Genomic DNA, 14417 nt, shown 5'->3' with positions numbered 1-14417 from the left:
AAGGTGTAACATAACAGTAATTTCTTGCTATAGTTATGTTCACATTTCTTTTTTTATTGTATTTTGAAAATCTGTGCTATTATTTTTACATTAATAATCTATTTTTTGTGTGTGAGGAAGATCAGCCCTGAGCTAACATCCGATGCCAATCCTCCTCTTTTTTGTTTTTTGGGCATCTGTGTCCATCTTCCTCTACTTTATATGGGACGCCGCCACAATGTGACTTGACAAGCGGTGTGTCGGTGCCCACCCGGGATCCGAACCTGCGAACCCTCAGGCTGCTGAAGCGGAGCGCATGCACTTAACCGCTGCACCACTGGGCTGGCCCTTAATAATCTTTTTATATAAGATCAAAATACTATTTAGAAGAATGGAGTTTCTAATAGGAAAATATTACTGATGAATGTTTTTTAAGTGGACACAAATAAAAAGTTATGAAAAGAAAATTTTTCAAAGTAAAAGCTGCTAGGTTCCCACCAATATGAGGATCAAGTTGTGTTTGAATAGTTCCTGGCTTCATTGATAAAATATAGATGGCTAGCCACCAACTTGTTTGGTGTATCCTTGTTTAGAAAATTTCTATTTTAATTAGATAAAGTTTGCAAGAAACAGAGAATGGATTTCAAACATTCTTCATGAACTTTGCCTTATTTTTTGTAAGCCTCATCTAACAAGACTTCTTTTAAGTAATTTGGGTCCAATTTGAATTTGTAAGTAGAGTAACTACTGAGAACTTGAATATCTTCTTTGATGTTTTCCCACTTCGATGTTCTTCACTATTGTGGGCTTCTTTAAAGGTCTCATATATTTGCATAAATAAACAGGGTAGTTATATCTAATTTGAATAGGTATAATATCTGGATAAGAAATTTCTATAATAGCTTAGATTACCTTTCCTCTCCCTTTATTAGTCTCCATGAGGAAATTTTTTTAAGTTATTATTTTTGAGATTCTGGGATGTTCTAGATCACTATTTAAAAGATGATTCATTTTAATTGATTTAATTGACTTCCTTCTGAAGTATTTTTGTTTGTCTGCATAACAAGCCACTCCAAAATTTAGTTGCTTAAAACAACATTTTATTTGCTCATGATTCTGCAATCTGGGCTGGGCTCAGCTGGGCAGTTCTTTGGCTGGTCTTGCTGGTGAGCACTTGTGTGGTTGCATTCAGTTGGCAGGTCAGCTGAGGACTGGACTCAGCTAGGATGCTGGAATGACCAGGCTTCTCCTTTTCCATGTGGCCTCTCCATGTGGTTTCTTCAGCAGAGTAGCTGGACTTGTTATATGGCAGCTCAGGTCTCCCAAGAATGCAAAAGCAGAAGCTGCCAGGTTTACTTAAGGTTTATGCCTAGAACTGGCACAGTGTTACTTCTGCCACATTGTATTGGTTAAAGCTAATCACAGGGCCAGTCCCCATTCACAAGGAGGGGACTGTACAAGGACGTGAATACTGGAAGGCCTGATTCGTTGGGGCCACCAATGTAACAGACTACTCCAATGTCCTTAAATAGTTCTTTCCGTGTAAGTTTAGGAATAGCCAACTCTTTGCCTTTCTTTGTCTGAAAATGTCTTTATAGTGCCCTCACTCTTTAATGAATGAAAGTATAGCTGGGTATAGAATTATGAGTTTACAGTTACTTACCTTTTATACTTAGAAGATATTATTCCATTGTCTTCTAGATTCTATTGTTATGTCAAGTCTGCAGGAAGTCCAATTGTTAATACTTTGAGGGTAATATGTTTCGGTATAAGATCTTTAATGTTCAAAGGGAGCCTTCATATATAGAAAGAGTTATTTATAATTACTTCTGATTTAAATTAATATTCTAATTTAACAATTACAAATTTTAAATTTTCTTTCTTTAAGCCTTTAATTTTTAAATATTATATAAGAATAGTAACTTTCACTTGTTCTTTGATTTTTAATTAACTCAGTTTGAACAAATGAAATATCCCTTAACAATGACTCATTTACAAATATAGTCAATCAAATTCCATTAAAATTTTATACTGCAAGTTTGTTGATTTAACTGTATTCTGTTTTTCTCTTAAATACTTTAAATACCCAATGAGGAAAATTTAAAACTTTGACTATCAGAACCTTCCCAAACACTCTAAAAAATCTTGTAAATCTAATAAATTAAACCTATGAATATAGTAAATCCAGAAATATCAAACATTTTAATACTGTTTATAAACTTAATCATATTTCCCTAAAACTGTCAGCACAACACTAGCAAACTATTAGATCAAATTTTCTTCTGATATATTAAATAACAATTTATAGATTTAATTTTATTTGCTTTGTCGTCTCTGTATTTAATCCCAAATCTTCCCAGAATCCAAAAGACTTATCAAACATTCATTTTAGAAGTAGTATGTTAGTTGGTAGACTATTGGTTTTGAATATTAGTAAAGTACTAAAGTATTTGTTTTGAAAAAAGCTACTCTGTGACCATTCTTTATTTGTTACCCTACAAGAAAAATTATGCAATATGCTATTTATATTAAATCTGGTTCATGGCTAAGTATTATTGTGAAGATTAGAGAGGGCTTTAATGATGATAGACATTTTGTTCTATGCATTTCTCTTACTAAAATATCAATATGGTAACTTAAATTCATCATATTTAAAGTTTTCCTTACAGTAGGTGGATGTGAACTGTGTTGTCTGAGTATTTTTCATGTGTGGAAAATCGCTGGCATTGGATTTTAAGCCAGGTAGGAAGCATATAAGTTTCCAGTTTGGGACAGGTTCTTGTTTGCCCCGGCCGTTATTGCCATCTTAGGCAGCTGCAATGTTAAATAATTGCCTTTGATTATTTTTGACAAATGCCTCTGGGGAAAATGCTATTAACACTAGAAGAGGTTTGAGTCATGTTGATAAAGACAAACCCTGTGAATGAAGTTTCCAGAGAACTGCCAGCGGGGTTAAATAATGACAGTTCTCTGAGTTGGTGTTTGTGGGAAGTTCTAAACCCAGTGGCTCCTATGGTTTTTACCATAATTTGGGGACTATTGGTTTTCAAGGCTTCTGCAGAGCTGAGGAGAGGGGCATGCAAACTGGGCAAGTTAAAATGCCACAAGGCTTGCTTTTATTACAAGGTTAAGCCATTTTTCTTGAATAAATGCTCCTTGGATTGTTTCAAGTCTTTGGCTAATTTCCATAGTTCTGAGAAAGTTGATTTTGATGATTTTTGCCAGTGTTCTCATTGCTTTTATGGAGGAGCAGTTTTTCAGAGGTTCTTACTGTGCCATTCCCACTGATGTCCTATCCCTTTTAGTTTTCATGTTACAAATATTTCCTCCCAATCTACCGTCTCTCTACTAGCTTTGCCCATGGTGTTGTTCACTGAACAGCAATCTTAAATTTTGATGTAATCAAGTGTATCAAGTTTTCACCTATGGTTTATGCATTGGTGTTTATGATGAGTTTTCCTACCCTTAGGTCACAAAAATATTCTCCTAGATTTTCTTCCATAATTTTACCTTCCATAATTATGTCTTTAATTCTACAGTCCATCTTTACGTGTAGTGTTATATAGGGGAACCTATTCCATTATTCTCCATGGAGTGAAGTTTTCTGGATACCATCTACTAAACAATCCACACTTTCCTTGTTGACTTGTGGGACCTCCCTAACTATATGTTAGGGTTCCCTGTATAAATGGGTCTGTCTTTGAGCTCTCTGTTATGTTCCTTAAGTTAATTTTCAGTTCTTGGATCAGTACTAAAATGTTTTAGCTATATGATTTTTTAGTTTGTTTTAATATGGAAATAGCTTGTCTGATATGGAAATTCTCCATTCTTTGCTCTTCCTTTTCATAGGTGACCTCTCTATTTATGGACCTTTATTTTTCCATTTAAACTTTGGAATTTATGACATTCCTCAAAATATCCACCTAGAATTTTGATTGGGTTGTGTTGACATTATAGATTAAATTAAGAAAATTTGTCACCTTTATAGTAACATACCATCCTATCCTATCTGAGAGTATGAAAAGTCTATTCAGTTCTACTTTTGTCTTTAAGAAAATTTAAAGTTCTTCTCTATAGAGGTCTTGTGAATTTTTTGTTAATTTCTAGAAACTTTATACTGTATAATTCTTATTCCTACAGAGACTATATCTCATTTTTCATTTTTTTTCTAGTAGGTTATCATTATTATAGTGAAATGCTTTTGATTTTTATACTCTTATCTGCTTACCTTGCCACACCCTTATTCTCATAATTTATTGATTCTAGTGGTTTTTCTATTCAGCTAATTATATTTCCTACAAATGATGACAGTTTTTTCTTTTCCTTTGTAATCATTATACTACTTTTTTCTTTTTTTATAATATTCACCAGACTCTTCATTAGTATGTTAAAAAGTAGAATTTTAGTTCTGAGTTGTTATGGGTATTATACTTATTTTTCTGTTCTTTAGTCTTTGTCTTTTTAAGGAAACAAAAAATTTTATTTTCTTCTATATACCTTAGGCACCCTCCTTGATTTATTTCTATTCTTATTTGAGTTCTGCCTCTAGGAATTTTTCAAAGTAGGTCTGTTTTATGGGGAGATCTTTTGAGGCCTTCTTTGCCTCCCAATATTTTTTATTTTGGCTTCATAGTTAAATGACAGTTTGGTTGGATATAAAAATTCTAGGCTTAAAGTTCTTTTCCCTTTAATATTTTAAAAATCTTAATCAGTTATCATTGTGTCCAATGTTATTGCAAAATTTGATATAAATCTGCTTCTTACTCATTTTTAGATAATCTACCTCTCCTCTTTGAAAGTATGTAGAATTTTTTCTTTGTCTCAGATAACCTTAAATTTCTTTTTTTTTTTTTAAAGATTTTATTTATTTATTTTTTCCCCCCAAAGCCCTAGTAGATAGTTGTATGTCACAGTTGCACATCCATCTAGTTGCTGTATGTGGGACGCGGCCTCAGCATGGCCGGAGAAGCAGTGTGTCGGTGCACGCCCGGGATGCGAACCCGGGCCGCCAGCAGCAGAGCGTGCGCACTTAACCGCTAAGCCACGGGGCCGGCCCTTAAATTTCTTTATAAAGTGTCTTAGATGCGAGTTTTTCTTTATCTACACCCTGCAGGATTGGGAGGAGAGTGAGGCAAGTGAGAGGCCTAGGGTACAAAATTTAAGGAGGCATTTACTCCCAGGATCACGCAAGTGCCTCCTTTAATTTTGCATCCCATGGGCCTCACTTGCCTCATCTTACACCTGGACCTGCTACCCTTTTGGTAGTTTGTGAGCCCTTTCAACCTGAAGTCTTTGATGTTTCTTTAATTCTTGGTTTTTATCATCATTATTTCTTCAAATATTTCCTTCTATTTCTTCTTCTCTGTCTCCTGAATTCTAGTATTGGTGCTTCTACCATCCATGTCTCTTAGCTTTTCTTTTATTTTTTATTATTTTTTAATGGATGTTTTCCTTTTGTAGTTATACATTTTTCATTTTTCATTTTTCCATAGTATACTCTTTTTTTTATGAACTCAGTTTACATTTGCCACTATTTTTTTTTTTTGAGGAAGATTGGCACTGAGCTAACATCTGTTGCTAATCTTCCTCTTTTTCTTTTTTTTTTTCCTCCCCAAAGCCCCAGTACATAGTTGTATATCCTAATTGTAGTTCCTTCTACTTCTTCTATGTGGGATGGCACCTCAGCATGGCTTGGTGAGTAGTGAGTAGGTCTGCACCCAGGATCCAAACCAGTGAAGCAGAACACGTGAACTCAACCGCTATGCCACCAGGCTGCCCCCTCTAACTTTTTCTTTTATATATTTATTTCTTTATCCTTTCCTGCTGCCTTCAGGGAGAGCTTCTCAGTCTGATTTTCTAGGTCATGAATCTTGTTATTTATCTCATCTTTTCTTTCTTATTTCAACTATTATATTTTTTCATTTCCAAAATTTTACATGACTCTTTTTTATGACCTCTTATTCTTGCTTCATATTAATAATATATTTTATATCTTTGAGGATATTTGTTATGCTTATTTTAAATCCTTGGTGCATAGGTTCTAATAATTCTGCTTCACATAGTGTACATTTTAAATTTTGTTGTCTTTCTTTTTTTTTTTTTTTTTATAATTTTTTTTTTTATTTATTTTTCCCCCAAAGCCCCAGTAGATAGTTGTATGTCATAGCTGCACATCCTTCTAGTTGCTGTATGTGGGACGCGGCCCCAGCATGGCCGGAGATGCGGTGTGTTGGTACGTGCTGGGATCCGAACCCGGGTCGCCAGCAGCCGAGTGCGCGCACTTAACCGCTAAGCCACAGGGCCGGCCCTGTTGTCTTTCTTTTACAGTGTCTGTCTAGTTTATCTTAGGTCACGTTCCCTGTGGGAAATCAGCAGCTCTGTGTGGGCAAAGGTTAAAGACCAGGTTCTGGCTTGTGTGCCTCCCAGTGAATTTAAGGAAAGAAAATGAGGGTCAGGCTGCAGAGTTTCAGGCCCCACAAAACCAGTTTTGAATATCTCCATTTGTTGCCACTGTTCTAGACCAGTCCTCTAGTCAGGACTCCATCCCTATCCCTTTAAACTCTTAAAAAGAGGCATGATTGAGAGAAGGCAATCTCTTGATATTTTTAATCCACCATCACTGACGGTTGCTGGGGGAATGGTGGAGGACGAAATGCCCAAGGGGGCAGCATGCAACCATTTCCATCAGCTACTTACCCTGGAGGGACTTCTGTGCTGTTCTTATATTACTAAGTTGACAACAGATGGCTAGGCAGTTGCTGCCAGTTTCTGTGGCCCTCAGGCAAGCAATGATCTTCCTGAGGTGATGTGGGGACAAGTCAAGAGCAGATTTTAAAAGTTCTCCCCAACCTATTCTCTCTTGGCTGCATCTGACCTCCCTACCCTTCAAGATGCCACCAACCTTTCATACCAGTTCACTAAAGTTTTTGGTTTTCTCATAGTTTTTTGATTTTCTCATAGTTTTTTGATACTCATCAGATTCATGCTGCTTCTCCCTTCCATGGTTTCCCCTTTTGTTAGGATACAAAAGAGCTAGTCTCTTGCCTAACTTTGAAGACCCTCTCTCATTGGACCCCAGCATCCTAGAGAATTTATAAATATTGTCTTTAATCCTCATAATTCTAAAAGCAAATTATTATTATTCCCATTTTAGAGAGGAGGAAATTGAATCTCAATAAAGTTAAGTGATTTGTCCAAAGTCACACAGCTAAGAAGTGTTGGAAGAGCTGGAATTTGAAAACGAGCCCATGCTTTAGATACTCCATTAATGCAACCTAATTAATGCCCAAATTTAGAGCTGCTTCATTTTAGTCAAGAAGTTATCAAATTATGTTTCTGAAAACATTAATGTTCTGCGAGCTGGACAATGGCATTCACCCCAAAATTGGTAGTCTTTTCCCAATTGGTGGAAAAAAATGTAAGTTATAGTTAGAATTTTCTCAATGTCACAGTTGTTGTCCATAAATTTTTATTAAATCTTTGGCATCACTGTTCTTTTGCGTGCTAGAAAATCCTAAAAGAAAGGTAATGATTAAGTAGAACATGAGTTTTGAGTGTCTGATCTCAATTAGAAATCAAGAAAATGTTATCAATTAGTATTTTTTTCCTGCTAACTCAGAAAAGATCGCTATTTCATATCATGTAATATATAAATATTTGAATACTCATCATTCCTGCTAGTAAAATTAGTTTATATCAATGTCTGAATATTGAATTGGATTCATGAATGCTTAATAAATGTGAATTTACTAACATATTTCTCCTTCTTATATATCCTCCCTAATTTTAAAGGCATGGTTTTTAAAAATTAAATTTTGTTTTATTTTTTAATAGCTAATACATGCATATGGTACAAAATTCAAATGGTACAAAAGGATATACAGTAGAAGTGTATCCACCTCTCTCCACCTCTATCCTCCAGTCACCTAATTCTCTCCCCTACAGCAACCACTGTTATCAGTTTCTTTTATATCATTTCCATAGATATAGTAGATGTACATAACCTCTTATGTACATGTTTTTTATTATAAAGGGAGACATTTTTTATTTTTTCCTTGACAGAATTTTATACTAAACTAGGAGTTACTCTGATTCCTTACATAACCTTGTGTGCTGAAAGTAAAAATAAAGTGAGTTTTAAAAATCATTAAAAATATTAAACATAGGGAGACAATATAACAAACCCTTATTTACCCATCACCCAGACTGAAAGATTATTTAAAAGTGACTTTTAGAGGGTTTAATACTCTTGCAAATTTTTAGAACCTCTGTCAATGGGAAATGAAAAGAATTATGTATTCAACTATGACTGCAGCAGCCCTGGAGTTTTCCTGTTCGTTCTGTCAGTGTGAGTTGGGAGCAACTTACGCATAAATTGCTTATAGATTTTTTAGTAGTAAAAAATAAGTTAATAAATAAATTGTACTCATGCTTTTCCTAAAACTTTGGTTGGTATCTGTGCAAGAAGCAACTCTAATAGTAGATTGTTTTTCATTTCTTTTACATTTTTTTTATTGGGGTATAATTAACATGTAACATATTAGTTTCAGGTGTACAACATGATGATTCAATATTTGTATATATTGCAAAATAATCACCACAAAAAGTCTAGTTAACATGCATCACCATACATAGTTACAAAATTATTTTTGTGATGAGAACTTTTAAGATCTGCTCTCTTAGCATCTTTCAAATATGCAAAATTGTATTATTAACTACAATCCGCATGCTCTACATTACATCCCCATGACTTATTTATTTTATAGTTGGAAGTATGTACCTTTTGACCCCTTCACTCATTTTGCCCACCTCTCACTCCTGCCTCTGGCAACCACCAATCAGTTTTCTGTATCTATGAGCTTAGTGGGTTTTTTTAATTTTTGTTTTTATTTTTTAGTTTCCACATATAAATGAGAGCCTACGGTATTTGGGTATTTGTCTTTCTCTCTCTGACTTATTTCACTTAGCATATGCCCTCAAGGTCCATCCATGTTGTCACAAATGGCAAGATTTCATTCTTTTTTATGGCTGAATAATATTCTGTTGTATATATATACACAACATTTTCTTTATCCATTCTTCTGTGGATGGACACAGGCTGTTTCCATCTCGTGGCTATTGTAAATAATGCTGCAATGAACATGAGGTGCATATATCTTTTTGAATTAATATTTTCGTTTTCTTCAGATAAATGCCCAGAAGGGGAATTGCTAGATCATATGGTAGTTCTATTTCTAATTTTTTGAGGAAACTCCATACTGTTTTTCATGGTGGCTGCACCAATTTACATTCTTACCAACAGTGCACAAGAGTTCCCTTTTCTCTACATCCTTGCCAACACTTGTTATTTCTTGTCTTTTTGATAATGGCCATTCTAACAGGTGTGAGGTGATATCTCATTGTGGTTTCAATTTGCATTTCCCTGATGATTAGTGATGTTGAGCCTCTTTTCATGTACCTGTTAGCCTTCTGTATGTTTTCTTTGGAAAAATGTCTATTCAGAGTCTTTGCTCATTTTTTAATTGAATTGTTTCGGGTTGTTTTTTTTTTCTTTTTTTTTTGCTATTGAGTTGTATGAGTTCTTTATGTATTTTGGATATTAACCCCTTATCTGATATATGATTTGCAAATATTTTCTCCTATTCAATAGGTTGCCTTTTCATTTTGTTGTTGTTTTCATTGCTGTGCAGAAGTTCTTTAGTTTGATGTTGCCCGACTTGTTGTTTTTTGCTTTTGTTGCCTTTGCTTTTGGTGTCAGATGCAAAAAATCATCACCAAGACTGATGTCAAGGAGCTTACTACCTATGTTTTCTTCTAGAAGTTTTATGGCTTCAGGCCTTACCTTCAAATCTTTAATCAATTTTTGAGTTAATATTTGTATATGGTATAAGAAGACAGTGGTCCAGTTTTCCCAACAACATTTATTAAAGAGACTGTCCCTTCCCCATTGTATATTCTTGGCTCTTTTGTCATAATTTAATTGGCCATATATGTGTGGGTTTATTTCTGGGCTCTCTATTCTGTTCCACTGATCTATGTGTCTGTTCTTACACCAATACCATACTGTTTTGATGAGGATAGCTTTGTAATATAGTTTGAAATCAGGGAATATGATGCTTCCAGCTTTGCTGTTCTTTTTCAAGATTGCTTTAGCTATTTGGGGTATTTTGAGGTTCCATACAAATTTTAGGATTGTTTGCTCTATTTCTTTGAAAAATGTCATTGGAATTTTGATAGAGATTGCATTGAATCTGTAGATTACTTTGGGTAGTATGGACATTTTAACAATATTAATTCTCCCAATACATGAACATGGAATATCTTTTCATTTATTTGTATGTTCTTCACTTTCTTTCATCAATGTCTTATAGTTTTCAGTGTACGGGTCTTTTACCTCCTTGGTTAAGTTTATTCCTAGGTTTTCTTTCTTTCTTTCTTTCTTTTTTTTTTTGATGCAATTGTAAATGGGATTGTTTTCTTAATTTCTCTTTCTCATAGTTCATTATTAGTGTATAGAAATGCAACAGATTTCTGTATATTGATTTTATATTCTGCAACTTTAGTGAATTCATTTATTAGTTCTAACAGTTTTTTGGTGGAGTCTTTAGGGTTCTTTATATATAATATCATGTCATCTTCAAATAGTGACAGTTTGACTTCTTCCTTTCCAATTTAGATGTGTTTTATTTCTTTTATTTGCCTAATTGCTCTGGCTAGGTCTTCCAATACTATATTGAATAAAAGTGGTGAGAGTGGGAATCCTTGTCTTATTCCTGATCTCAGAAGAAAAGCTTTCAGCTTTTCACCATTGAGTATCATGTTAGCTGTGGGTATCAGTAGATTTTTGAAGCCATTATTCAATTAATATTAGTTTTAAAAATTACTGGTAATTCCACATTTGGGCTAATTTGGTTGTTTTGATTTGGTTCTTTTCATGGAGAAAGAATGATGAATCCATTACATTTATTATTTAGATGTGTATAAGCAACCTTGAATACTTCAAAGAATGCTTAGTTTCATTAGCATTTTTGATAAAGCATGAATATTATGAATACTGATTATATTTCCATATACAAATCTAATTTTTGTCCTGACTTCACAAAATCTCTTTTTCTTAGTTCCACTTGCCTCTCCTGATGCATCAGCAGAACTTCAAAAGAATTTTATAGAACGCATCTCTTTTATACATCAATATGATGCCAGGAAAACTCCCAATGAGCCCATCCGGGGAAAGGTGAGACTGTATGTAGAATAAATTATTTAATACTTTAGGATGGTAGATTTATGGTAGAACTTTAAGCCTTTTCAAGTCATAATCATTTTTCTCAAAATCTATTCAAAGAAACTAACATGGTTATTAAGAGGATAAAAATCTCAACTACGTTTCATAGTCAAAATAAGAAATGATGTCATAATTTTGGATCACAGTCTTTGAAATTTGGTTTAAATTATTAAAATAATTCACTTAAGGTAATATCAAAACAGTTTAACTTCAGATAAACTTTTTGATATGTTTTTATGTGTGTGTGGCAGGGGCTACATATAAGTTTTATAAAGCCAAACGGAAATGTAATAGTCAATTGCTGGATTTTTCCAACTACAAATGTTTGTTTTCATATTTCGCTATAACTAAGTCTTTTGTTGGAACTAATAGATATTTGGGATGCAATCATAAATCCTGTGGTCTATGAACATAGTTTCTATTGTATCTATAAAGCAAGAAATGAAATTTGATATGAACAGTCTCATGCAATCCAAATGATAGAAAGGTCGAGAATGGGAGATAATGAGATAGATGCTGCTGCTTTGACTTTTTGCTTTTCCCTTCCTGGTCATTTTCTGGTGCACCTTATTTATAATTTGTTTAAAAGGTTCACCAATAATTATTATGCTGCTGTCTTTAGTTTTGGCCTAAGGTGACAGCCAATGATGAAGCAGATGCCTGCCTCACCAGACTTGATCTAACACATGAACTCAGTTTACAGCTGCATCTTCTGGCAACTTGTGTTCCCTGGTTAACATCAACTTTATTTTCCTTTCCAGCGACATGGAGTTTTTGTGCAGACAGAGATAAAACCAGGAAGTAGGCCAATAGTTCCTAAGGGAACAGAGGTATTCCTGAATGCTCCAGGGTCATGCTGGTCAGAACAGTCCGAAAAAACAGAGAAAGGAAACTCAGCGGAAAGCAAAATGATCTCACCCAGTCTCTGCCGACAAAATTCCCTAGAGCTGTTAGAGACTAAAACTCACTTATCAGAAACAGACGTCAGAGAGGCAGCCAAGGCTTGCCCCAGAAGTCCTGAGACAAGGGAGAAGACTGCAGACGTCTTTCAAACAGCTGCAGTAAATGCTCTGCTCACCAGGCACGATCCTTTAAATCCACCAATAAAAAGTCAGGATAAATCAGGATAAATGACCTTCTTCAGATAAAAACAGAATCCTTGGAATGTAGAGAAATTTCAGAATCACCCTACAGGCCCTCGCGTTTGCTTTTTCTGTTATCAGTAACCTCAAAACATACAATTTACACAAACGGAAAAATGAAAAAAAGACAATTAAAATATACCAAAATTTTAAGAGTGGGCTCCAATGAGTGATGGATTATGAGACACATTTCTATGTCATATTATTTATAAACAACTTTGTTTTGCACAAAAGTAAGTGTAATTAATGATTATAAAACTTGTAGAGGAAAGGCCCTAATAGATAGTCATTAGTTATGGCTCTGGAATCAAGCTGGGGTTGGAATTTTGGCTCCACAATATATATGAGCTGTCTGTCTTTGGGTAAATTACTTAACCTCTCTAGACTTCAGTTTCATCTGTAAAATTAGGATGATAGCAACTTCATAAGGTTATTGAGAATGAGATTATGCACATTGATCAATCAGTGATCAATGTAATCACATCATCACTATTACTATAATTAAAATTTCAATTTCAGGATAATGTTCTCCTATAAACTTAAATTTTCCTCCTTAGTCTAAAACTTTGAACCCCTCTATATACAATTGAGAGTGTGAAAATCTAAAAACATTTCTCCCACTGCAAGATACACATACACACGCACACTCTTAATTCAAAGATCTGGGTACCTAAGAATATCAAAATATTTTCTAAATTGTTTATTATTTTACTTAGATCATTTCCAGCACTAACTCAACCTTTGCTTTTTGGATGAGTTTGGCATGGTTAATTCCACTAGCTATTCTGTTTGGTACATTTGGTGTGCCAATGTATCTACTAGAAGCTATGTTGTGTTTCATACCAGCGGAAGTAGGTAGAGTATCCCTCTGCTGCAAAAAGAGGATTTACATGCCTATTTACAAGGCTAATAGTAAACCCCTTTCATTACAAACACCTTGAAATGCTGAATAAAATGGAACAACAACAAAGTACCTAACCAAGCACACAAAATAGAGAAAACTTCATGTTCCAAAATAAAGAACTTGTTTATTTGTGTATCAATATATATCTTGAAGATCTTTCCTTGTCAACACATGTAGACTACTTCATTATGGTAATAGCTGCATAGTCTTCCATAGTATAGATACATTATATAATTGGAGCGATACGAATGCAAGCTTTGGTGTGGGGTGGGGGAGAATGTGGTGAGAGTTGGTAGCAGATTTGGAGAGGTCTTAAAGGCTAGGAACTTGAATTTTAATCCACTTTGAAACAGAGACGGAACCTTATGGGCTCCAAAGTAGAGAGCTGGAACTGAAACCTGCATAAAGCTAGAATCCTCGAATAGCTGGCTTATCAGTACAAGGCAGACTGGAAGAACTCCACTCGTATAACCAGGCAGACAGCAAGAAAGTTTACCTCTGCCTAGAGCTATAGATAGTGAATAAAATCTTTGTGAGAAACTAAAACCTCAAGCTTTTGCCACATTCCAGTTTGGAATATGAATTTACATGCAGGACATCTCATAGGGGACAACATTAACATAAAAATTAATCCTGGTGGTGTTACCACTGAGGTGCCTGACAAAAGCAAATGCAAAGCTCTCTTGGAGAGATATTTCCACAATCCAGAGAAAAAAATGGTCCCTAATACAGATAAGGTCACAAACAAAAATTACAAATCACACAAAGAAGAAAATCAAACTGAGCAAGAGTCTGCAGTACAACAAAGAGCATGTATAAAACTTCAGAACTGGAGATATAGAATTAAAACACTTTCAATTTGAAGACTTTTGTCTTTCTTCCATTCTGGAAAATTTTATTCTGTAGCCTTTCTATTATTTCCATTCCCTCCATTCTCTCTCGTCTCTCCTTTTGGACCATCTACTAGCTGAATGATGGAATACGTGGATTTATCTTCTATGTCTCTTAACTTTTCTCTCATTGTCCTTCTCATGGTACTTTACCACTAAGTAATGCAAGAATCCCTTAACACTAGCTTTCTACTAACTAATTTGCTTTTCAGCCTTGTCCA

General features: G+C 34.6%; 1 protein-coding gene across 1 annotated transcript in view; it reads left to right on the top strand.

The window, feature by feature from the left end:
- The window catches only part of CIMIP6 (ciliary microtubule inner protein 6), a 29272-nt gene extending 16735 nt beyond the window's left edge, over positions 1-12537 (top strand). Inside the window, exons 4-5 of the mRNA XM_004436643.3 lie at positions 11097-11212; positions 12022-12537. Of these exons, the coding sequence (XP_004436700.1) occupies positions 11097-11212; positions 12022-12390 (485 nt within the window). The 3' untranslated portion in view covers positions 12391-12537. The remainder of the gene's footprint in view (positions 1-11096; positions 11213-12021) is intronic.
- Positions 12538-14417: the final 1880 nt, after the last annotated feature.

This window comes from Ceratotherium simum, chromosome 11, assembly GCF_057802395.1.
Source record: "Ceratotherium simum simum isolate JZ-2026a chromosome 11, ASM5780239v1, whole genome shotgun sequence".
In the NCBI taxonomy this organism is placed as follows: Eukaryota; Metazoa; Chordata; class Mammalia; order Perissodactyla; family Rhinocerotidae; genus Ceratotherium; species Ceratotherium simum.
Note: the sequence above shows the minus strand (reverse complement) of the source record. Positions and strands in the feature narration are given on the sequence as shown.